The following is a 27,328-nucleotide window of genomic DNA, read 5'->3' on the forward strand; positions in this document are numbered from 1 at the left end:
CAGGATCATCTCTTCTCCCTGCGTTAACAGCCTCTCCGTTTCTGATAAGATCACATGTCAGAACTCTTCTGGCTTATACCCACGTTTCCCTGTTTCTTAAGCTGCTGCTTAAAAATGACATGAAGGTGGAAGAACTAAAAAAAAAAAACCAACACCCAACTCATTCAGTTCAGGGCTGCATAGGAATACTTGTCCAGCATTTAAAATGCTTTCCTAGTGATTTATTCTCAGCAAACCTGAACGTTTTTAAAGTCTGTACCTCATAACATATTGCAGCAGGACTCAACAAAAATACTTTAACACAGACAAGGTGACGTTATGCTGGAACAAGCTGAAACACTGCACATTATATTGGATTTCCTATTTTGTTCTTAGTGGAAGGCTGAGCTGAATTTCAAGTTCTAACACATTCAGAAACAGGGTAGAGTCACAGAGTCCCCCTTTAATATCTAATGCATTGGTTGGTCTAATGCTGGTTAAAAAACAAATTTATGTGTATTGCAAAATCCTTATTGAGCTACGTAAACTGTTTCTAGAGCTAACGTGGAAAACCTCTGTTGCCACAGAACAAATAAATATCAGCATGAAAAGAAAAAGGATATCTTACCCTATCAATGACTGAAATCATGGGCACACAAGAACATGTACCCATGCAATGCATGTGAGTCCCGGAAAAGGTTGCCCAGAGATGCTGAGGATTCTCCATTTAGAGATTACTGAGTGAAACTTCACTGACCCTGAACAACTAGACCTAACTTTAGGGTGGCCCTCGTACAGAGCAAGAGTCTGAACCAGAGATCCCCAGAGATCCTTTTCAATTTGAGTTTTACTATGATCTACGAATGGAAAGGTAACCTTGGGAGATAATAGAAAGGAGTATGCAAATCAAAACTACCACAGACTTTCATAAAGATGTTAACAGCTTTTATTTCACTGGTGCAAGGCCCGTGTGTCACCCACCACTCAGCAACATCAAAACAAAACATCTTCTATAAAACAGTTTCAGAAAATTCAAAACAAAGTAACAGTGGCTATAATAAACTTCATACAGTACTGTAAATCACTTAATTTGTGTCATTCAAACAAGAATAAATCAATTGCTAGCATACATGGCTTTTATTTTTTTCCCCAAAAACAAAACATACCAGCACAACTCCAATACATGCCTCACACCTGGAAATGCGTAACATCGCTCCATGACATTGATAGCTGTTCGTGCTTAGAATTCGTCATCAATTCACCCTACTGATATCATAAAATACAAAATGATATGAAAAAAACCTTACATTTACAAAGTATAGTCCCAATCCTGCAATCTAATCTGTTTGGGCAGGTACCTGCCACCATTTTAACCCCCTGAAGGCAATGTGGTATTTAGTGCTCCATTGCTAAAGATTTGATTGCAGAATTAGGGCAAAAGTGGGAAAGGTTTAAATCTTTCCCCAAGCAGTAAAACCCTGCTTCATTCTTCTAGATTCAGTTTCAGTAGTATTTGCACAACCTCCTAAACAGAGAATTACCTACTGCCAATTACCTCACATTTAGGAAGAAAGAAGGATAGACTTTAAAGCAGTCTGCAGAGAAATGGCTTTCACTGAAATGACTTGGGGCTGTAAGCTGTGCTGTAGCACACGGCGGTGATCCAAATGCTTCCAAGAGATAGCCACATCTTCTTTCAGTATTTACAGTACCTGCTGCCTTCCTCTGCCTGACACGAGCTTCTTCACGAGTAAGAAATCACAGACCTTGTTTCCATTTCATAAGCATTATGACATGACTCCAAACACAGGATTATGACGACAAATGCTAGGGCCATATTCTTCATAGTCTTTTTTCGTGTGACATACTTGGAAGAACTCCGGCTATGAAAACATAAAACAAATCCTCTCAAAACCATATGAATACATAAAGCAGAAAAGCAGACAAGTAAAATAATGCTTTCTTTTTTAATAAAACTAAAATTTTTTAAGAAGCGAAAACAAATCAGTGAAAGCCTGTATGGACAATAGAGTTGATTAAAAAAAAAACAAAAAACAATACAAGAAATCTCACTTTGAAAACAAGAATTGTTCCTGCTTTCCTCCATTTGATTCTCTCTCACGTCAAAGAACGTTTGTTTAGATCCTATACTCCTGAAATCCTGACTAATCCTAAGTGCTAACTTCAAGAATAAAGGGTCTATGCTACAGCTATCATATAAATTTCATTTATGTCACATCATATCTTCACTCAAGTAAAGCTTCCACTTGCTCTGTACAAATTTTGCTGAGACGAACGTTGTGATAGGATTGCAGAATGTGACAAAGTTCAGGATGTCACAAAAGATTTGAAAGCAGTACTCAGAACAAACATAGCCAGCAGACAATGTGAAAAGAAAGATTCAGAATAGTTTTCATGAACACTTACTGTTGAAGCCAGCATGGAACCACCGAACCAAACCGCATAACGCTGCATATGATGTGTTATCACTTGAACTTCAACTGGCTTGGGCTAAGAAAAACAGTTCATCATTAGTTTACATTTCCTTCTAAACTCAAAATGTCTGGAAGTCTTCACCCCTCCATTCCTATCACTGTCTCATAATTACTCAGAACATTGTACTTCCTAGGAGATCGAATCATATAATAATTCCTGACCAGTAGGCTGAAGGACACAGCAGTTAAATTCCTTTTGTCTACTGCTGAGATCACTTCTCTCCCAGTAAGAGATATCAGAAAAGTCCATACACATTGCTCACAGTAACTTCAAAGTTCCTGTAAAGATACGTCATATGCTGCCAAGCTACCAAGAGATCGGATAATACATACGTTCACACACTCTATTCATTCTACAGCACTGTGTTTTCACTCGTGAGGTGAAAGCTCTGACCTTCATTTTTTCTACTATTCTCATAATCAACCCTACTTGAAATTCTGACTTACTTTTATCCGACCGCCACTGAGTTCCTCACTAAGCCTCAATCTCGCATCCACGACTCTTTTCAAATCCCTTTGCAGTCGCCGTCCAAAGTCCCTGAACATTGTGGATCCTCCTGAGAGCACCACATTCTGTGGAGAAAGTAAAAATACACTCTCTAAATCTTCAAAGCAAGTTTCCCAAATTGTATTAGGAAGCTGACAAGCTACACAAGGCACCTTAATGTTGCTCAGTTTCCACAGCACGTCCACAGCTCCTTATGTTCACCCTTTTTCCTTAAGTAGTAGCTTTGTGTAGAATATACTACCACAAAAGAGAAGGATTACATTAAAATAATGAGCAAGTATCTATATATGCACTGGAGCAGAAAGATGACACTGTCAAAAAGTCTCAGAGATGTTGATAACTAACTTAATTATCAGTGCTAAAACTGCATGGCTCTAGCCTGGTCATGTTGCTGTTAGTACCATTCCACAGGCTGGAAAGTTATCTAGAACTCACTTTTAAAAAGAGAGAGACTCCTAAACACAGTCACCAGCAAATCCAATGATTCAAAGATGTATCAAAAAAGGACAATAGTCCTGAGAAAAGTACAGTGCCTTCCACTTTTCTCTACTTGCTTGTCCAGTGCTAGTTCTCAAACAGAGCTAAAAGCCTTGTTCCCTGGACTTGTGCTTTGATTCTAAACACAGGTTCTAAAACATCACATCCTTAACGCTCCTGATAATATCTCAGGGCTCCAGAACAATGCAGAAGTCATTTCAACGGGGCAGGGGACCTGGGATTGATTTCAAAACAGGGACACTGGAAAATAACAATGGTGGCAACAAGAATGGACTTCATAATCAAAAAGGAATGAACTCTATGTGTGCCCCGCAGTGCCTGCATGTGGCACTGCAAACCAAAATACCAATTAGTGCTTACTAAAACCACATGTATACCTGAGTCACATTGGCAAGGAACTTTGCTAAGATTGAGAGTTTTACACTGGGCAAATGGTTATCCGTTCATAATAGCTTTTGACACTGCAGATTGTGCACATAAAGAAAGAATCCCTGAACCACTGCTCACAGCCACAAAACCTGCATACAGATCTGAAGTGCAAAAGTATTCATGCTTTCAGGCTGCAGAAGTAACTTTTTGGAGTTTAAGCACCACAGTACAAGCTGCAAACAAAATTTTCCTTGCTAACTGAGAAGAAAGCTGTTTGCTTATTTATGAAAAATAATGAGATAAGTAACCATATACCTGAAGTAGGATCCAGAAACCACAGCTGGTCCTAAGATTAACTTGCCCCCTTCATATACAAGAGCTCCCTCTGCTTTCAAGAACATATCTTACCCTGACTCAAAGTGGTTACACACTCTGTAAGAGGAAACTGCTAATGGGGAAGAAAAAAGGGAAAAAAGACAACGACTAACTTGAGTGATGAAATAGCAATTAAAAAATTGTCATCAGGAAATATTACCTGGAGATAATGAAGTTGGCAAAGAGAGCAAAAGCAATAATTCCATTCAAAACAAATTAAACTTTAAGTATACATCACAAAGTGGACAGTGATATCACTAAGAGATTTCAGAATACTCTTGAGAATATTTGTAGGAATACATCTTAGACCACCTTATGCGACTGCAGTTAGTGGTAACACTAGGAAAACCTCTTATCATTCCAGGGATACAAGCTAGAATGTCACACCTCCCTGAGATTATGATTGTTTAAGTAATTCTACATGCTAAAATAACATCAGAAAGAATAGAAACATTAGGGTATACTCTTTGAAACGATGCATCATCTCATCACACCTGGAAAAGTCAGGTTAAACAGCATGTGGGATACAAGTATCACCAACTGCCATCATAACATGATTCTACACAGTTACAGTTCCCCTGCTCCCTGTAGCTCTTGGCAGCACTGGGCCAAATCTGTGCTAAATCTTTTGTAAAGGACTGCTGACAACATATGGGCTTCAACAAGTCACCACCACTCAGCAGGTCAATCTTCTGTAAGGAGGGCAGAAGACAGGCCTCACAACCGAAGCAGAATCCACACACATTCCTCACCCTCCGAACACCCTTCAGAAACAAAACAGTGAAGGTGGCAAAAAACCATTGGGATTAAAACAAACAAACAGCCAATACCTTCTCTAAAATTACTGAGTGTAACTCCAGTAACAACTGGAATGAGAAACATTAACAGCAAAGAAGGCTACACATGTCTGTGGAGAAAGCTTACTGATAGTGTTTGGGATTCCAGCCTGCCTGGGATTTCTCTGGCCTCTCACAAAAAGAGATCAAGAGAGTTAGGATTCAAGTACCTGTTGCCAGCTGCTTCCTTTAAATGAGACTTCTTCTGACCTATGTGCTTAAACACACTTCAGCTGGTTTAACAGTTCTAGGCAGAGCACAGGTTTCACAGCTGACACTGATCACACCTCCTGATGGAAAGCAGCTCCAGTTTTTGCTTTTATAGCTACCTGGCTGAAAGTTACATTGGCTTGAAAGAATATATTTTCTTACAAGAGAGAGTTGAAGATCTTCCATGCTCTTGAATAAGACAACCACAAGTAGTAAATAACAAAGCAACCCAGTTCTGGGAGGAATCTGGGGGTCAATGCCATGCGCCTTAGAGGGCTGGCAGGAAACTTCTTACTTCCCATCCATTCCCTTCACTTCCATTATGAGCTCTAGGATATTGAATTTCATTCCATGCCACCTCTGATCCTATATCTGTGTAGTACAATGCTACAAAGATACAAAACAAAACCAACCCAGTTACAATAACAGAAATCTTTATCTAAGTAAAGCTTACCTAAAAGCTGCACACTTTTGCTAATTTAGTTAAAACACTTACAAAGACCGTATGGAAAGTGTAAGAAATATTCATCTCGAACAACAAATATTATCCCCACAAATAAGAAATGTATTGCAAAAAATTATTTCTGGAATAAAATTTTGTTTTAGTCACGAAGAAACAATTTGTGTTTCTTTAAATTCATGATACTTAGTGTCTATTTTACTATTTGAGTATGGTCCTTGCTGTTTCACTGAAACACTTCTGCACTCAGACAAAAAAGAAACCATAAGTCAGCCACTGTTAAACTAGCTAGCACACTAATGTTACAAACCTAATTAGCAGTGGATAAGAAGGTAGGAGGTTTCCTCTCAGCACTCCTGTGCTACCTCAATAATGTGAATCATTTGGGGCTTCAATTTTAAGTCGCAAGAATGCCTTTGCTTTCCCCATGACTTACATCAGTGCCAACAGGATGCAGAACTAATGGCCTGGCAAGCTCTCCAGCCTTAACTCACCTGCAAAGCCTGCCTACTCTGCACTTAGCAATTAATAGCAAGCTTTGCCATTTTGCTGAAGCACGCTTAAGCAAAAGTCAGTTGAATCCTTGCTAGCTTCTGCTCGAGGACACCTACAATTTCAGTGAAAGAGATTAGGAAAGAGTTGACAGGGCAAACGAGCCAGAACCCACTGGATGGTGTTCGTGCCTGCAGCTCACAGCTGCACAGCAGTCTAACAGCGCCATCTACACACCACACGGTGTATGTGAGGCTGCTTTCACACTAAAAGTATTTTAAGTTAGAAGTAACATCAGGGAGACATTTGCTATAGTTATAGTCTCTTGCATTTCATACCTCACCGGGATTCAGTGATGGTTCACTGCAAACTGGGTACCCAACAGTTTGACTTTCTAAGAGAACACAAGTACAATAAGCCTACTGCAAACATCAACTGCAGCAGTACTTTCAAATTCTCTACTGCTCACATTAGCTGCACATCCAGCTAAAAGTCATCTTCTCAATGGAAAAGAAGCAGTCTCCTTAAAATTCACTGAAAGCCAAAATAATCCATCTACAACAGACGTTCACATTCACCAATACACCACAGTCCCCAACTCATGTGATATGACCAGCTGGAAAAACTAGCTTAAAAAAAAATTAAAGAGGCCAAGGATGTGAGAACTCAATCCACCCTGAATATTTAAACTTGGTTGATTAGAATCTTTCAGAAAGATTTCTGAAACCAGCTGAATGCTCTGTCAGACATCACTTTTACCTTAAACCACATATTTGTGCCAAAAACACTGCAGAAAATGGAAATGAGCTGAAAGAAATCAATCAGAGACATGCAAGTGTAAGGTTGTTGGTCATATCCCACTGGCAGAAGGCACAGGTTTCAGAACTGTTGATACTGTTCTCATCAACTGTTACTGTCAGAACTCTGGAAGTATCTGGGGAGAAACTCTGGATGAGAAAAAAAGGAAGATGAAACAGCAAGAAATAAGAATGACAATTTCTGAACCCAATACAAAAATATAAAGAACATTATAACTTACTAGAATATCAAGCAGTTTTCAGGACTTTGAAAAGTCCTTCATTCACTTGTAAAAGTTATTACAACTATATCCACTAGCCAACTGATATGTCTGGCTATTCTTTTTTTGACACTGAGGTAAAGTGTCATAAGATACACCCTAACTGACACAAAGTTGGGACGAGTTTCAAGGTCATACAGAGTGTTTCCAACTTAGAGAGGTTTTTAAATAACAGTACTGAAACCACACAACATTATCATTCCTTGCAAATATACCACAGAGCAGATATTTCATGATTTCAAGCTAGATGTGCATTAATAACAGTGTTTAGTAATATGCTCAGAGTAACCTAAAAGCAGATCACCTTCTACTTCCACATCACGCTACTGCTCTCTGCATTCCTGTGATATGTCATGTATTCACATAACTGTGATGAAAATAAGGAAAGAGGAACAATATTCTAGGGAAAACTGGAGCTAAAGAACGTGACAGAGAATACCTCTGTAAACAAAGACATGGAGGTATTGGATGGAGAGCTGGACGTTAGCCAGCAATGAACCCAAGAACCCAACTGTATCCTGGGCTGTGTCAAAAGAAGCACAGCCAGCAGAGCAACACAGGAGACTCTCCCCCTCTGTTCTGCTCCTTTGAGAAGGCTCTGGGGAGACATCACTGCAGTGCCTAAGGGGGGCTACAGGAAAGCTGGGGAGGGATTTTATCAAGGAGTGCAGTGATAAGTCAAAAGCTGATAGTTTTAAATTAGAAGTTGGTAAGACTTATATTAGATAATAGGAATAAATTATTTACTACTAGAGTGGTGAAGCACTGGCACAGGCTGCTCAGAGCAGCTGCGGATGCCCCATCCTTTGTGGTGCTTGAGGCCAAGTTGAATGGGTTCCTGGGCAACTGGGTTTGGTGGGAGGTGTCCCAACAAAGGGTTGGAATTAGGTGATCTTTCAGGTCTCTTTCAACTCAAACCGTTCTATGTTTCTGTTATAACTCTCTAAAAAAACAGAGCTGGATAAACAAACTATACCTTTCTGCCCAAAGAACACCAAAGGTAATGTGATGCACTTTAACAGCCTCACCAAGCCCTAAGGAAGCACGATCACATTACCTGCTTCATGCAGAATGTTTCATTTTCCAGTGGAATTCAGCATACAGGAATAAGCAACATAACCAGGATACCAGACTACTTCAGTCCTACGGTAAGCTCAAAAAATTACTCCTCCATCACCTAAGCACTCAGTTTAATTTAATTCTACTTTCTGTTGTTTCTGGTTTATTTAAAAAATAAATACATAGTTTATCCTATTTCTTCAAATTCCAGTGCAAGTCTCTGGTTCCAAACTCAACAGCTTAGCACTCCTTCCTTATTTTATCAGAAAGAATCTCACTCCAAGCAATCTGGAACTCTCAACCCCATTAGATACAGTCAGGGAAGACAGAGAATATAAATCAGTGTTTCCAAGCAATCACATCAAGGTGTAATCATTATCAGAATTAAAAACAAAGTACATTGTTGCTAACCTTTACACAATTAAAAAAAATTTATGAGTTTATCTTCTGCAATTTGTAGAAGAATGCTTGCATATAGGCAACACATAAGGCAACACCACCAGCCTCATAAGAAAACTGCTAATAAGATCAGGAAACAGGAATACCAGGAATAAAACTACAAAAACAAACACCATAGAACATCAGAAGATGGGTTACAGAACAATTCTTCAAAGGCTACAAAACACATATAACCTGCAACAGGGTATCTTAGGATATATTCTGGAGGAACATTGATGAAACACTGGGCTCCATCAAAAGAGGAGTGGCCAGCAGGGACAGGGAGGTGATTGTCCCCCTCTACTCTGCTCTTGTGAGGCCCCATCTGCAGTACCGTGTCCAAGTCTGGAGCCCCCAATACAAGAAAGACAGGGAGCTGTTGGAGAGGGTCCAGAGGAGAGCCATGAAGATGATCAGGGGACTGGAGCACCTCCCCTATGAGGACAGGCTGAGGGAGCTGGGCTTGTTCAGCCTGGAGAAAAGAAGGCTGCGGGGTGACCTCATGGCAGCCTTTCAGTACCTAAAGGGAGCCTACAGACAGGAGGGGAATCAACTCTTTGAAAGGGTAGATAACAGCAGGACAAGGGGAAATGGTTTTAAATTGAGGGAGGGGAGATTTGGGCTGGATGTCGGGGGAAATTCTTTGCAGAGAGAGTGGTGAGGTGCTGGAACAGCTGCCCAGAGAGGCTGTGGATGCCCCGTCCCTGGAGGTGTTCAAGGCCAGGTTGGATGGGGCCCTGGGCAGCCTGGTCTGGTGTTAAATGGGGAGTTTGGCAGCCCTGCATGTGGCGGGGGGTTGGAGATTCATGATCCTTGAGGTCCCTTCCAACCCTGGCCATTCTGTGTGATTCTGTGAAACACCCAACATGTATCCAATGCAAGCCTAGCACTCCAGCACAGTAGCAAGAACAGGAGATATTTGCCTCTATGAAAACTTCGGTCTTGCAGAAAGAAAAAGGACAAAGGAGAGCCAGACATTAAGAGTTACCAAAACCTTTTGCAGCAATCCTAAGCTTGAAGCCATTGTAGCCATCTACTACAAAAGTCACTCTGTATAGAAATTTGTTAAGTAGTAGAACCTCCCCTTTTAACCTGCATTGCAGATTTGCTCTAGGTTACTATGTTTCATTCTAGATTACAGAATATGTTATCTAAATAACTAAAACATGCTACAAAATGTTAATAGACACAAACTGTTCTAGGATATATTTAGTTACAACTTAATTGTTCCTGAGAAAATGCCAACTCTTGCAGAGGAGATTCTCGAGATTCTAACAGAACAAAACCATAGCCTTTCACATGAACAAGGCTATTTCTTCATGTTACTTCTTATGCTGTTAATCAAAAATGAAAAAATAAAAAAATAGGGCACTGCTGCTGCTACACAAACAGAAACAACCAGGAAGCATAGAATGTGCTGCCGATGCAGAAAGACAGCTTGCCATAGGCTATGCCCATCAATACCTTCTTTTTCAGTTCTTAATGAACCACTGACTGAAAAAACTCTCTGGACTATATGCTCTAAACAAATTTAAACAGCCTTAATTATTGTCTTCTAAAGGATTAATTTTTCATGTACTTCAACATGAGGTTCAACACCTGGCTAAAACTGCAGTAAACACACTGAGACTACAGGAAAAAAAAAAATCCGCATGGGGAAGAGACCATGAGGCAGCCCTTAAAAATGGGCAAAATCCAAAAAATCCCACCATAAGAATTTATATTACAAATACCAAATATAAATAGTTCCTTTGGAACAATACTTACCTGCATGCCAAGCCACTGCTAATCACCATCTTTTGTTTAAAATTAAAAGATCAGGTATTCCTCACTCAGAAAAACTGAACCTTGTTTCATCTTAAACTTTATTTCTATTCAAAAGTTCACATCCCTCACAGTAGGGGAAATCACAGCTACGTGTACCATACACAAATGCATCATAATGTTATAGTTATCTTCCAAATGAATTCAGTTAATCTTAGAACACAAAGGCCATACCTTATATAACGGACGCCGGACATCGATGGGACAGTTCTGTATAACTTCATCAACTACATCCGAAATGGATTCCATAAAATCAGGATTAGCAAACTAGAATGAAATAGAACAGACATGGTGTGTTTCCTTCCAAAAAAGGAAAAGGCAGAAGTGAGACTTCAGAGACAATTTGTAACAGCAGTTTTAAAAGAAAAAAAGAAGAAAAAAAAAAAAAAAAGGGAAATAAAAGTCAGTATCACTCCTGCTGACCAAGTATTTTACCCTATAACAAGCCCACTTTTGTACAAGGGAAATAAGAAACACTCTTTTCTACAGGCAAACTCAGCTTCTCCTCCTTGGTCGTAAGTCCACCGTTCAAAATTTACGCACTAGAAGCCCACTGCTGCACGTGACATGATTTTAGAGTACATTCTGTCAGACAGAGATAAACTGAAAACAGAATAAGATTGTAAGATGGTTTTACCAAAGACAGCTTTACCTAGCTAACTCAAAACCTGTTAAAGTTAGGAGTTAATGAAGTCCTGGGAGAAATTCTTCTTGGAAGCGGTACCTATCATCTGCTGTGTTTCTCCTGTCTAGAAAGGTAGTGTTTTCAATGCAGAGCCAAGACATTAATTCTTCATTAAGTAATAAAAAAAAAGGAAGATTGTCCTTTATCCTATTCCTCACTGCCTTTATAGGGCCTAGGGAAAACGAAAATATTAAAACCATGTCTGACATGGGATTCAATGCTCCTCTGTAAGATCATGTGGGTAAACAGTGGGGAGGAGAAGCTACTTAGCCTGGAGGTTTAATGGTGATGTAAGATTAGACACCTAGAAATTGATAACAAACAATTTAAGGTTGGAATTTAGACTAAAGGCAAAGGAATGAAATTTTCAAACAATCTTCCAATAGGAAGAGGGTAGACAGAATGAAACTTTAGTGTCAATATAGACCCTGATTAAGTTTTTATACTTTATTACAGACTCGGTTGCCTGAAATAAGCTGAATGGAGCATAAAATAACAGACAGGACATACTCTGCTATGCAGAATCAAATTTTAATGTTTCAATCTTCTCCCAGGATATTACAACATCTTGAAGTTCACTCAAATTGAACTACCAAAAAAAAATCAGACAGACCAGGCACTGTAAATGTCTCCCAAAACTGTTACTTGTTACCAACACAGATTTCAACAGACTTCCCTCAGGGAAAAAAAGTAGCATCCATAAAATGACATCAACAGAAAGCAACAACAAAAGTCAAGATTTCAAACAGTATCTATTGAGTAATTCCATGCAGAGCATAGCCCAAACACACTGGTAACATAACTAAAAACACGATTATTAAAGCGTGCTGGTTTACACCAGTGCTTACAGAAAGAGAACAAGTACTATATAAAATCTGAAGGTTCTAACTTGTTCTTCTGAACTTTAGCTTGCCTTTAAAGAAAGAAAATGAGACGTTATAAACATAGCAAGAGATACAAGAAAAAAATTACCCAGTGCACTCATGTTGCTCTGTGCTTGAGCAACCGGAGACTGTACAAGGCTTGCAGTTAGGAGACCTACTGAGAGCTTACTTCCACTTGATGGCGCACTCGCATCAAAAACAACAGTAATTCCCTCCCCCTCTACTTATTCAGTAAAGCTTCTGTAACTTAATACTGTTAGCATTTAACTCTTACCTCAGGATGAAAGAAAATTTCAGGTCCAAGGAACCTTTCATAACCAACGTCTATAACAAATTTGGTTTTGTTGATTGCATTGATGCCAGTATACTGTTTGATCCATTTTCGTGGATCCCCATCATACTTAGCAAATTCTTTCACTATGTCAGGGCAAATGTAACAATATTTCTCCTGTTAAGAGATATCAAGCATAAAAAAATACCAAAATAATTATTTTATTATTGACTTAAAGTATGTTCCAATGAGAAAAATAAAAACATGTATGAATTCTTACAGATTTGAGTACAAATATCTCTTGGACAGCCCAATAACTACTGAAGCCTCAACCATTCAAGACAACGCACGTGCTTAACTCTTCAATAAAATTCCACACTGACTCATGTAGATTACAGAAAAGTTCAATAGTGAGCTCTCTTTGCAAGATCAGATCCATGAAAATCAACCTACCTGCATTACATATTCATCAAATCAAAAAACAAATCTTAAACAAATCTTGAGCCCTGCATGCTAATTCAATCTGCAAAGCATATTCAACTCTACCAAGGAGTCTAATGTGACGATTTTCTTCCTCTTTCTCCTTACACTGCACTTGATTGGATACACCAGCAGAAGCTTGTGTAATTACCTGCATTTTTAAGTGAACACAAGCAACTTGCTAAAGCAAAAAAAGAACATTTGCTCAAAGTATTTAGGTATTAGGAGACAAAGAAGGGTGTACCTTTATGGCTTTTGCTGTCTCCAGAGATTGTTCAGGAGGAATTCCCACTTCCCTCTCCCTCAGGAGTTGTTGAATAAAGTAAGTAATATCCCTACCTGCAATAGGAATATGTTTGATGCAACTTCCAATTACGTAGCCTTCTGCCTATGTGGGAGGAGGAGGGAAAACAAGAAGATGATCTTTAGACAAGTCATACTGTGCAAAACATCAAGAATCAACAGCAAAGTTATCTTTCTTTTATACAACAGCTTGCTTTCGTTTTTAATTGAAAGTAAAATATTGAAACAGTGAAGTGTTAAGATGTGCAAGCAGCCCCCTGCAAAGTGGATATTATTTTTAAAAGAGCTTGATTACAACTTATAAACAGATACTGCTGATCTAATTGAAAAACATAAGCAGCAGACAAAAAAAAAATCTTGCACATTAGAAGATAGACAAAGTCTGATCAGATGCAATCTTTCATTTTTTAGGCATAATCTGAAAAACAATATGAAAAGACTGCCCACGTCCTGTTTCAAAATGAAAAATGAACAGGAAAAAGTATAAAATTATTAAAAAGCTCAAATAAAAAACAACAACAAAAAAATCAAATGAAGACATATCTAACAATAAGTGCAATGAAAAATAGAAATCTTTGTAGCATTTTTTTCCAGGATGCATTGATTGAAAGCAGTTGTATTGCTGAACCAACATTATTTCTTCTCTTGCTTTTTACATGCTTCAGAGCTTCATACGGTAAATGTATGTAAAAAATATGGTTCTTTTTCTACCATTAGAAGACAATACTGATAAAGCCAGATTAATACCAAAATGCAAGAAATTATAGGGAGTCAGATGTTCATTCCTAAAATAACTGAGCATTCAAGCATACTATATGCTTCAGAAGTACACTGTCATCAATAAAATATATGTTAGTATGCATGAACAACTGTATATTTTTAACATCCTTCAAGAAATAAGCCATTTGAAATCAGCCATGTATATGAACATCCCTTTGTACCAGCCTGCAGTTGCTTCCACAGAGTTCACTAACTTCTAAAACAGAGACAACAGCTACGTAGCATAAATAAAATACAAGATATAAAAAAGTTTGTACGTATGACAAGAAGTAACGTAAGCATGAAGGAGATTTAACACTGATATACATTAATATTGAACAGAGCTGAAGCATCACAATAATGCAAGACAAGGATTTACATTGAAGCAGCCTTTAAAAGATGCCCTAGTGGTTCCTCACCACAGCTTTGCAATAGTCTGGACAGCTAAAATTGATCTCATAAATAAAGTCACATAAGTAAATACATATTTTGCAAAGCTGCTGTAAGGGAGGAAATCCCAAACAACCAAGTAACTATAAAATTTTTTACTATAAAAATTTTTGCTTTGTTTACACTGTTTACTTTGACAGTTTTTATTTTAGCATATAGAAAACAAAATCTATACTTGTCTAAACAGCCAATATTTTAGAAATGCACCCTCCTACATACCACAGGAATTACATGGGTCACTCCATCACCACTATCAATGACAATTCCAGTCAAAGTACGTTCTCCGACCTGTCGTGATGTCCAAGAGGCAGCTAAGGCCAACACTGCCTGTATGAGAAACAGTTTCTATTTAGGCAGAATGTGCTGATTTACAATCTTAGAAAGCAATCATTTCAAGGATTTTAGACATAGGCATATGGAAGATAATATACACTGCAGCTGCACTGTACTTTAGAAGTATATAATCACTGTGATCACCTGAACAGCAATGTAAAGTCCTGGTATGTTAAATGACTCAAACATGATTTCTGCAAGATACTCTCTGTTTTCAGGTGTGTTCAGGGGAGGTTCTGTCTGGAAAAAAACAAAAACAAAAACAACTCCTCAGAGTCCTAACAGTTAATGCAGTGATTAGCTCATAGAGTAATAATCAAACTTCTAAAGTTCTTAATGCATTCCTAAACCTCACACAAGCTCCAATTCTAAAAATAAAGAATTCACACAATCTGGGGAGAGTGGCAAGAAGGTTATCTTCTGCAACATGTTCGCTTTGAATTAAATTCTCAAAGCAAAGGAACAATGATGTTACAACAAAAGATGTTCTCTATCATACTGTATCATTGCCACTACAAGGAATGACATTATTTCAACACCCAAGTGTTCAGAAAGAATGAGAGTAATGTGTTAGAGCGGCCCAGTTGATTTCAGAAGGACTCGTCATAGGAAAAAACCACAACGCTCAATGCTTAAACACGAAGGTGAAAAGCTTAGTAAGATATACTAGGAGCAGACAACCTCTGAAAATTCTTCATGTCCCACACAGTCCTACCTGGAAAAGGACTGAATTTTAGTGAAAACAACCAGAAATATTTTGAAGGATTCCAAGTAAGCAAAGGCCTCTTCTTACACACGAGTGTATAGCACCATCAATCACATTCTTACCATTGCTTTTACACACACTCTTACTCAATTTGTGCAAATCATTTAGCATTTAGAAACGAACAAGTTTCAAGCTACTGGCACCATCCATTCAGTTAGACTCAAAATGGCACTGGGTTTTGCAGACATATAGAAGTCTGCCAGTGCAGTGCTGACTTTTTAGGCTTTTGGTGCACATAACAGAATGCAGAACTGTTAGAGAACATGGCAGGAGTCAGCCTTCAGAAGTCTTCTGTGCTCAGTGCACTGTGATATTTGTCTGGTACTACAAAATGCTGGGGATGTGGAATGGGTATAGGTGGCCTGCAATCAGTTCCAGTCAGGTCTTGAAAGATAACAGAGGGTGGGTGGTGTTTTTGTGTAACATCTCCAACATAAGATGCCTAAGGAAGTTGTGGAGTCCTCCTCCCTGGAGTTGTGTGGACATGGCACTAAGAAACATGGCAAGTCAGGCTGATTACTTAGAGATCTCAAAGATCTTTTCCAACCTAGACAATTCTGTGATTTTAAGTCACGTTCAGAGTAGAACTAACCAAAAGCCCCTTGCATGAAAAATCTGGAGATAAACCAGGCATAAGGACACATGAATAAAGGATATAAAAATAGTCTATTGCAAACTGCTTGCTAAGAACTAGTTACCTAATTTGATCTTCAAGAAAATTTTTCATACGTTTGTCCTTTACCACTAACATATGGTGCTCTACTAAGCAAGAATATCCCCTACTGCAAAATCAGCCAAGAATTTCACACAGAATTCAGTTTAAACAAAGCAATTGAAGCTTTGCAAAAACAAAATCCAACCCGTCAGCAGCCTGCATCACAAACTGAACAGAATTTGGTTGCAATGCAGTTTCACAGATTTATTTTTCTCCACTTGATGAAGAAATACTGAGAGAAAAATCCTCTAACGGAGCTTGGAATTTGTATGTTGGAAGCTTGAACTTAGAATATTATGTACTTTTGCTCTTACATAAATACTCTCCAAATAACGTGCGGTTTTCATCTCAGAAAGTGTTTTCTCTTTCTCAGTCTCAATAACTCACCATTAAAAAATAGTGATCCTCAGGTTCAGCTCGTAGGTATTTAAAAATGACCTGCTCCATGAATCTCTCCATGAGGTCCCAGTCTTCAACAATACCATGTCTTATAGGCCACTGAAACAAGAAATGTCAACCTTTGATATTATAAGAGAATAAGCACACCCAAAAATAGGAACAGTGAAAGCACCCAAATCCTTACATCTCCTGCAAGAATTGAAACCTCTCATCTCATTGTCACACCATCAAATCCTCTATTCTCACTTTAATTTAGAATTACTATTTCCAGTTATCTCATATTTCCATGTATTTCCAATTGCAATTCTGGGTTGCAGGACTGCAAGCCAGAGAGCATTCTTTGTTCTTAAATCTTGCTGTTATTTTCTTGCAGCTCCATATTTTAATCTCTTTTTGTATCAGTTTAATCATTTATAAAGTTGAGAATCATACTTCTCTTCAATATGTCTTCCAATCTGTAAGAAGTAAAGAACATACAGGCAATACATTTTTCAGCATAAATTATCACAGGGATATGTTTACATTTTGTTCAGTGTTAGGAACACAGATGACATTTAAGTAATACAGTAGGATGTATAAAATATGATTTTTTCCACATAATTCAGATGCTGTTAACATCTTGTAAGTACAATAAGTCCCTTACTAGGGTATGGAAAATATGATTCACACAGAAGCCACGCTGAAGTCAGCTCTTCACAAAACAATTGTGACAATCCATGAAACAGAAGTATCCAATATGTTCACCAATTCACGAGCCACGTTAGAAAGATATATTGTTAACAAGAATTTAAACATTCAGCATTATGTGACTACTTTAATAGCTAATAATGTTGAACACTGACCGACTGCAGTGATTCAGTGGATATTTACAGAGGTCATCAAACACCAGCACAGGGCAGCACTAGTAAAACAGGCACTTCAGCAAGGTTTAAAAAAAAAAAATAAAAAAATTAAAAAAAAAAAAAAAAAAATCAACAAACCAAAAGCATGTAGTTGTAAAATATGTATTTTTGTTGCTTTTTAACAATGCAAATGTGTTTCTTTAAGTAGCTATCAAAAAGACACAGAACGATACACAATAGCAATAAAAATATGAAAATTTGAGAAGCTTTCAGAAAAAGCATTCACTATTTTCTTACCTTTGTAGCATAGGTAGGTTTATCTATGGCTTCATCTCCTATGAAAAAGTCCAGATCATCAACACCTTTCATTACCCTCCTCTGAGCCTGGTCACCTACTTTGGCTGATTCACGGATCGCAATACCTTCAGACAGAATCCAAACAAATTGAAGTCAAATTAAAATAGCTAAATACACAGGAATTCATTTATTTGGAGCCTTTCCTAGAAATAAAAACTGAAATGTAGAAATCATAGTTGCCAGAAAGCAGAAATTATACCTACTGACAAGGCAAGAGAGCAGAATTCATTTCTGGTGCTCTCTCAGGAAGGATTTCGGTCACCAATCTCCCATTAAAGTAATAGATAGCTCAGAGCCCATCTTTAAAATGCATTCTGATATGTGCTACAGCAGTCATTTAACTTGCATGAGCAATGTTCCACCAAGAGGTACTCCGTCAGTAAGCAATGTGATTTTCTGAGTTTCAACTCAAAATTAAGGAAAAGGGCACAAGAAAAATTACGTACTTCTGAAGTAAGTATTTAAGTGATTATCCTGGTTGGTGAGAATGAGGAAGCATGGAGGGGCTAAATCAATTTGCAGTGGTACAGAGACATCTTTGAAGAGTCATGATTCCCATTATCAGGCTGTTATTCTCACTAAACTTATTAGGTGATGGCTGCCATAGGCAAGGAGACAGCAGAAGAAAAAAAAACAACACATCTGGGGCAAGTTATAAATAAAAAGGGTCTGAAATGATGTAAAATACTGCTTATCTATCTGCAGGTTGTTTGTTTGTTTGTTTTTTAAATACATCATCATCAGGCTCTCAATAACATACAGTAGAAAATGCACAGCAGAGAGGCATCATTCACAAAAGCACTGAGCAGCATCAGGACCACAAATCACAGACAAGCAAACAGCTCTTTTGGAAACACATTCCAGTCTCCACACGTTATCTCAGTTCTATAAAGCCAGGTTTATAAAAAATTCATAGGAAACACTTGCTATCCCACTTCTTTAACTAAGATGTTAAGATTTTTACAAGTGCTATTGGCTTGAATTATTGCTTACAATGGTTATAGACTGTAACCAGTACTGCACCTGGTCAAGAACATGTTTCCCTCCACCTCTTTGGCCCCAACAACCATGATTATTTTCTTATCTTTATACCTCCTATTACAAGTAGTCACGGCAAAATGGATGCTTTAATAAGGAGGGAATTGATGATGTTCCCAAAAAGTAAAGGCAGCATTTATTGCAATTGGAGATAATCACAAGATAATAAAAGCCATTATGGAGTTAAACAGGTAGTCAGTGCTACAATCTGCACACATACATAGTATTTGAGACAAACTACTAAGGTTACAATTAAAAACACTGGAAAACATATAACATTTTAAATTAAACAATTTTAATGTGGAAAAACAAGAAGAGGAAATCTGCTCACCAAAACCATGTTAAATGGGTACAAACATTTTACTGGGTAAATATATATCTTGGATGAACATTACCTAACAGGAACAATGTTTCTGACCATTAAAGTGCCTGCAGCCCTAGAGAGATGTAAGCAAGGCAGAGACCACCTGCACTTCAGTACTTAATTTGGTGGGAAGCCTCACCCAGATTATCCAGGCAGTAATAACCATGGTGTCAGATAGACTGGAGGTGAGTTGCATTCTGTCTACTCAGGAGTCCTAGCAAAAAAATAATGACTGTAAAAAGGAAATAGAATTGAAGTCCTCTTCATTTGTCATGGCAACCAGGAGGTGATCTAATAAGCACCAGGCCCAGCTAACTGCAAACAAGTTCTGCTGAACTACACTCCAGCCAATGATGCCAACACAAATAATGTTGCTTCCCAGATGGATGAGAGACTGTGAAGGCCAAGCTGGGAGCTAGAAAGCAAGTCATTTGCTTGTCATAGTGCTCAGTAACAGTGGTGTACCCTAAAAATTGGAGGGACAAAAAATTTACTCACATGATGGAATAATGAACTGAGGTTCTGTATTCCCTGCATAGCCAAGTTTGGTATACCTGGAGAAAGAAGGATCACAAGGTCATTATGTGCACATACACATTAAGGAAAAAAAAAAAATCCACTCCACTTCTCACACTGAAGGCCAAATAAGCAATACCACATCTATATTTTCTAGGTTATGCTTTCAAGTGTAAACCTGCTGAGAAGAAAACTCAGAAGTGGTAAATATTTTAGATGCTATTTATTTTTCAGGCACTTTCAGCTTTTCAGAGTGGAATTTCAGAATGCTGAAACCTGTACACTCAGCTCTATTTCCACTTACTCACCAGCTATGGCAAAAGCTGGGGTGGGCCACATTCCACTGATAAAAGGAAGATGCAGATCTTACCTTTCCAAGAGCTACCATAGCCAAAGATGCCATGAGATGCTGTAAATTTGGTTAATATTGTCCAACAGGAAAAAAAAAAAAACATCAAATGGTACAAAGCATTGACTGTTTGTCTCGATATACAATATTGAGACATGTATATATATTTATCAACTAAAATACCAAGACAGAAAAGAAACAAGTAACTTGGGCAGGGAAAAAAAAAGGGAATGTCCACACAAAATCTAATACCTGTGCATGATGTTTCCTGGCTCCAAGCTAGCTCAGGTTTTTAGCAACTATAAATCATTAATATCCCAGACTACAAAGAATCTCTTAAAATACACAAATACATTCAGACGGAGTTTAAAGATCAATTATAATTGAATGACTTTAAACTGAACTTTTTCTCTGATATTGTCATACTACAGTACTGGATTGTGAGGGAAATCAGCATTAATCACATTCAGTTTTTCCATGAAAACCCAAAGGCAGAACATTGTTAAACAAGACCAATCACAAAATTACAGCTTATTCAGGATCTCTGTCTACAGTTTGCTGTCAACATTTGCAAATGATACCCCTAAAACAGAAGGTGGTTTCTTCATTAACAGCTTAAACAGAAAATGCCCCTTTATGGAGTATTTGGTATAAAAATACTCATTGAGAGTCAGTCTGCCTGAATAAAGAAATTAAAACTGAATTAGCAATGACCTTGGAATTTAAATATTGTATTTTCAACAACTCTTCAAAGCTATAGCTTCAATAGACTTCAAGGAATCTTTTAAAAGATTTTTCCCCAAGGCTAAAAAGACAAGGACTGTGTTTTGAGGGCAAGGGTTTGTTGTATTTTTAATCATCATTAGACTGAAAGCATATGCCTGTATAATCCAGAATGTTTGTACATACTTTCTATGGCTCTGAAAAATATAATCAGGGTATTAAATTAGACTGATTTGTAAAGAAGGCCATTACTAGCAAGAATTCTTTTTATGATAATTACTGCTTGGTTTCTCCACATTTTAGAATGAAGCCCATCTTGGGAATACAGTTAAAATGTAACAAACAACAAAGCAGGCATTACACTGGGACTTGGGATGCATTACAGGATACTCACTTTTCATTTGTCCCTCTGAAATTGGTTTTGCTTGCATGCACATAATGGCAGCCAACGAAACCCTTTTTGGACTCAGAAGTCCTAGGTCTAAGGCTGAGAAACAGCAAGACAGGCAGAAGCCTCAGGAAAGCAATACTCATTGCTCAGTCCTCTGAGATCCACTGATAAAAAAATAGTCACTGTACACACATAAGCATAGAAATACGTACATATACTTGTAATACAATTTCTATGTGTATAATGAAAAGTAAAAGGTTCCTGAAATACAGCCAGAACTTTCTTCCTAAGCTAAGCTGTGGCCCTGAGTTCAGTTTGCCATCTCTTCTCCCTCCAAACACTTGCCAAACTCAAATTCAATCACGGTATTGAACAGAAAACAGCCTTGAAGAGTCAATTTGGGATATCAGTGTATCATGGCATTACCTTACCACTCAACCAGGAATCAGATGCCAGTGCTAGGATAACTTACAAAGGTACCAAAAGCTGATAGCTCAGCGTCTTACTGATTTGCTTTGTCATTAGCTGAAGCTGATCACTTGGTATCTGACTGATTGATTTTATCATTACCTGAACTTCTCTGCTTCAGTTAAAACAACAGGATGAGCCTATTTTTTAGTATGAGTGAAAATAGTTCTGTGGAAGATAACATCTGGAAAGGTTTCTCCTGTACGCCATTCATCCATTCAGGATAAACACTAGAATTTTGTCAAGAAGTCATCTTTCGGTTCAACATTGAAAGAAATGAAAAGATGTACGTTAATGAACAACAACAATGAAAAAACAGAATCCCTTTTTAGGACCAAACAAGATACAGACAGTTTTCTGTGGCATATCTCAGATGTTTTGACAAAACCAAATGAAAGGGAAACTCAAACCACTGAGAAAGACAAAAGAAACGAGGCAGGTGTCTTCCCTTCCCTTGCCCAGCAGCCCACTCACCCAGAGCACAGCACACGTGGCCACAGCCTTCTCTTCTGCCCAGCAGGACCTGGGCACACTCCATCTTCCAGGGCAGTACCCAAGAGTGCATTGGAGTGGTTGGGTGACCCACTTTCAGGACCTGCTACAGACACTGTTTGCTTTTATACAAAGCACTTGAATATTCATCAACCTTGAAGGTCTGGACGTAAATAGTTAGGGAGGTTACCTGGTCTCCAGCTCTTTTTCCAATGAATATTTAAGGGTCTGAAACATGTTCTTCCTTTCTCCTGGGCTACAGCCTAGCAGACTAATGGTAATGCAACATCTCATGATCTGTAAATTACAGAGAAGGCTTTAGGGAACGTGTAAATAATCAGTATTCCAATGTCATTAAAAGTAGCAGATTTATTGCTAGAGAGATAGGAACATACCGGAAACTCTATAGAATGTAGCATATTGAAGACTGCATGAAAGATTAGTAGAAATGTGATCCAGTAGATGAAGGCTGTATTATGAAAGGGAATTTGAAGGAACTACTCATAAAAAAATAAATAAAACAGCTAAAAGTTGCGTTGTTGAAGCAAGCATATTTAGGTATTTTTACTATTGTTCTCTACTATATACTACTTTTCCCAGGTGACCCGTTAGTACACCACTCAGCTTGGTCAGTTTTTGCATGAAGAACAGTAAGCCCTGCTTCTTCTGAGGCCCTACCATGAAAAGACAAAATGAAATCCAAAGAAAAATGCAGTGTGCATGAAGACGATTGCACAGATGTACAAATGGACCAAACTTGAAAGCAGATATGGAACCCTCGGTCACTTTTAGGGGAATATAATCTGGAAATTTCTTACTAAAGCATAAGAACACAGTTGAAGCATACAAGGCTACTCAGGCAGTTGCCTTATCCATTTCAAAGCAGAAGTCACTCAGCAAGCAAGCAGAAAAGCAAAGCCCAGGTGGGAACATGAAAGACAGGGAGGAACCTTTCCTCAGGAAGTGTAGGGATAGGACAAGGGGTAATGATTTTAACCTGAATGGGGGTGGATTTAGATTAGATATTAGGAAAAATTCTTCACGATGAGGCCAGATCATGGCATAGCTGCCCAGAGAGCTGCAGGTGCCCCAACCCTAGGGGTGCTCAAGGCTGGATGGGCCTAAGGGCCTCCTGGCCTGGCAAAAGGTGTCCTTGCCCGTGGCTGGGGGCCGGAACTGGATGAGCTTTAAGGTCCCTCTAACCCAAACTATTACGTAATTCTACAATTCTAAGTTTGAGCATTTTTAAATTTCCTTTGTTTCTTTTAAGATTGAGACCAAGAAGCAATGTATTAGATCCACAAATGAGCTCTGAAGAGACAGAACTACTGAGAATACCGGAAGGCTTTAAGAAAGACCTGTAAACAAACAAACAAAAAATAATCACCTCTGTAATGAGAAAGCTTCCTCTGATGGATGATGCTAAAACGTAGCAGTTTTCACTGTTACAACACCTGTGATGACATACTGCCATAAACAGACTGCGTATCATTATTACAAGTAGGCCTGAGAAATAAGGTCCTCATAAAGATGTGAAAATGCACTTTTGGAATGAAGGAGGATGTGAGAAGGGAATGGGAACGAAGAAAGAAAGAATGCAGTAGAAAATAATAATAATAATAAAATATTATGTCTGCACTACGTACAGAGAAGCACCACCAACCACTATACTAATAAACTGCAAATTAGAGCCATAGCTTTGGGAGAGACTAGTAGGACCAGGATTGAAGCCTGTGATTATAAACAACAGCTAATTAACCCATGCTCCTTACACTCAGAACAGCAATTAGAAACTTAGCTGTGCACGACTGGTGTAAAGAATAGAGATAATACTACTTGCATGGAACAACTCGTTTCACATCAGAAATACAATAGCAAGAAGAAACGTAAGACAGCCAAGTTAAATGGCAAAAGCAACAACAACAACCCCTTAAGTTTCAAGACAAGTTGAGCTCACTTCTCCCAAAAATCAAGTATTTACTTCTAAGCTGATCAGTAACACTTGGCCAGAGTAAGCTTTCCTTACTAAAATAAAAAACACTTGAATAAAATACACCCAAAATAGAAGCATTCCTCAATGCCTGAAGATGAAGAACAGTATTTTAAGCCACCTCCACTTTGCACACCCACCTACTGGAGTGCTGATGTCCCACAGCTAAATGCCAATTAATAAAAACAGCCATGAAGTTTAAAGCCACTTGGAACAACACCAGAGAGGCCTGGTAGTCCGAAGGCCCTAAAAATAGCATGCCCTTCTCCACAAAAGGACTGGCAGCAACACGAAAGCTGATCACTAGAAAAAACCTCACTCAAAGAAAATGAAGACGTAGTGCATCAAAACTGAAGCAGGATGGTTCACCTGCAAATGCTAATGGAAAAAGAGCAGTCACATCAAATAAACTGCTACTGCTTTCTGCAAAAATGTCATGAACTGTTCACTCTCGATTCATAAAGACAAAGTCAGCTACCTAACAGAGGAAAATAAATGTTAATGTGTCCTGCTACAAGGATATGTTTCTCGCCAAAGCTCTGTACCTATTTTCACACACCCATTGCTGCTTTTCTGCCAAAATCCAGCACTGCTCAGGACTGAGGCCTACCAATGCAAATGACAACTTTAATCCAGGCTTCATATGCACAAAAAACAGAAAGAGTATTTTCATAAACTTAAATCTACTTAGATGAACAGAAATTTGTGCTGAGACAAAGCTCCTCATTCAATACCAGAGATATAAAACACATTTTTCTTCTTATGTATGAAATATTTCGCTGTGTATCTGCACACACCTTTCCATTTCCGTTATGCTCTTCCAAGTTTTTCATCTGAAAGCCTTTTCATGAATCATTTGAATGAATTGTTCCAAGCGTGTAACCCAAAGTAGATTCATTCTAACAATAAGAAGATTTTCAACCCACACAGAAGAAAATTCCAGAGACTGTACCAGTGAGTCAAGCTACTTCTGGCTGCTTGGATCAGAATCTTATGTCTTCTTGCTCTGCAAGATTACTTACTTCAGATAAAGTCCCGTCAGCAGAGACACCACATCGTCTCATACATACTAAGATAGTTTGGAGGCATGGAAATGACAAGTCCACTTGTGGGCGGCCTGAACTCTTTCTGAAACAAGCTATCGTACCTGCATACACACAAATTCCAATAGTTTTTGCAGTGTAACCACTGAACAGATTTCAGAAATTGTACTACAATTATCATTTCTCTGAAAGCATACAGCAGGTTATTTTTTGTCCTTATTTATTTCGTACAACTGTTGGCCAGTAACATCCACTGCTTATGCAACAATGGAATCACTTCACAAACTGAGAGCAAAGGAGTGCTCCTGCAAGAGACAGACAGACATATTTTGTGCATTTTCTGGATTTTGCAGTTGATGCTGCAGCTTTTGTAAAGGACCCACCTAGCGTCGCCCTTTCCCCAAGAAAAGCTCTCCAATTCTGTGAATTAACATTCCTGTAACACCAAAGTTCCTTGCAGAACAGGTACTTAAAATCTCTTCATTGGAATATTCCAATGGAGTATCTAATGGACAGGCACAACTATATACAAGATGGAACCCATTCTCTATTCTACTCCCAGAACTTTCAGCTGTGGACTCCACTGAGAAGACTGAACTGATTTTAGGTATTATAAGCAGAAACAGCACAAGAGACTTGGGAAAGTTTTGTCACAGCTTAATAAACTTTAAAACACGAAATGCTTTTTCTGAAGAAACTGAACCCATCAACACAATGGGTTGCTCTGGTTACCTATCACTTCTTTTTTAAATTATCTTTCTTTTCTTTTGGTCTTAATACGATGGCTCAGTTTTGGGAATTTTAAAGGGAAATTTCCAGGCATTACCTAAACCAAAATAGTGCAACCAATTCCCTGCAGAAGGAAGGGCTATTCTTGCAATAAATAAACGAAATTGATGACCCTAAAGCACAGCCTGACATGTGAAGTTATCAGCTGAACTCATGCACCAGTGTCTCTTCTCCTCCTGAGAACTTTCCATCACTGCCAGGCCAAAGAAACGAGCTCAGTGCATCTCCAGCATCTCCATCACAGCTCCCTGACACCTCCTGCTCCAGAGGCACAGCAGCAGCACCAATGGACCCATCAGAAGCTGACAGTCCTCACTTGTCAGACAGGTAGGAAAGAACTGTTCCTCTCCAAAGTGAAAATCCCAGCACAGCCTCTGCTGTTCAGATTAACTCCTTGGAGTGACAAGGAGTCACAAAACTCGTGGTACAGCTAAACATCGAATAAATCAGAATAAGTTACAGAGCTGTGCTTGCCCAGGCAGAGTAAGTACAGATCTTTCTCCTCGCAGCAGTTTCAAACGTCATCCCCCACGTTTAGCATGTAAGTCCTTGGATCGTGGTAAGCCAGGGAACAGAAAAGAGGAGAAACGGGCGCGTTGGGACACAGCACCCCGGGCCGACACGGCCTGCCGGGCACAGGAGGAAAAAGCAGCGGGCACAGCGGCCTGCCCAGCAGCAGCAGGGCCCGCAGGCCAGCAAAGGGACGGGGACACACGGTAGAGACCGGGCTGGCTCCGGACGCAGGGGAAGGGACAACGCGCTGCGGCACGGCGGGGCTCCCACCACGCGCGCACACACACACACACACACGTCGCCAAGAAGGCTATCAGCACCGGTCCCCCCCGCTCCCCGCACTCACCCGGTGCCTCCGTCTATCACGCAGGGCGGCAGGTAACTCGCCATGCTGGGGAGCCGGCCCTACGCCGCACCCAGGCCGCCGCCGGCTCCCCCCGGACCGGCCCGGCGCGGCTTCACTGCATGAGCGCTGGAGGGGCGGCGGACACCATGCAGCCGCCTGTCAGCACCGCCCCTGGGGCGCATGCGCCGCCCGCCGGCACCACGTGACGCGACCTCCGCCCGCCTTCGCCGTTCTAGGGCGGCCATCTTAAGAGGGGGCGGCGAGCCTGCGAGGACGGCAGGTCGGGGAGTTATAGGAGGGGCTTTCTTTTTGCCCGTTGCCACAGCCTCTAGAACACAGTGAATAAACTTGTTGAGCAATGTTTATGTCAGCAGGGGCATCACAGAATCGTAGGGATTCGAAGGGACCTGGAGATCTTGCAGAGCGAGCCCCTGCTAAAGC

At 39.3% G+C, this 27,328-nt stretch overlaps 1 protein-coding gene across 2 annotated transcripts; it reads right to left on the reverse strand.

Annotated features, from left to right (window-relative positions):
• Positions 1-902: 902 nt before the first annotated feature.
• ACTR3B (actin related protein 3B) lies at positions 903-26,995 on the reverse strand. 2 transcript variants are annotated; one of them, XM_042888843.1, is made up of 12 exons: positions 26,888-26,995; positions 19,766-19,821; positions 17,806-17,930; positions 16,655-16,765; positions 14,931-15,026; positions 14,673-14,780; positions 13,186-13,329; positions 12,465-12,638; positions 10,796-10,888; positions 2,922-3,047; positions 2,407-2,490; positions 903-1,862 (listed from the first exon to the last, which is right to left on the reverse strand). In XM_042888843.1, the coding sequence occupies exons 1-12, from the start codon at positions 26,929-26,931 to the stop codon at positions 1,767-1,769; spliced, it is 1,257 nt and encodes a 418-aa protein (XP_042744777.1). In that variant the 5' UTR covers positions 26,932-26,995; the 3' UTR covers positions 903-1,766. The 2 variants fall into 2 exon arrangements, with proteins under 2 accessions (XP_042744777.1, XP_042744778.1); XM_042888844.1 differs by lacking the exons at positions 14,931-15,026; positions 26,888-26,995 and adding an exon at positions 22,397-22,419.
• Between the last annotated feature and the right edge of the window lie 333 nt (positions 26,996-27,328).

This window comes from Lagopus leucura, unplaced genomic scaffold, assembly GCF_019238085.1.
Source record: "Lagopus leucura isolate 7727_CA_CO unplaced genomic scaffold, USGS_WTPT01 Super-Scaffold_100157, whole genome shotgun sequence".
Taxonomy (NCBI): Eukaryota; Metazoa; Chordata; class Aves; order Galliformes; family Phasianidae; genus Lagopus; species Lagopus leucura.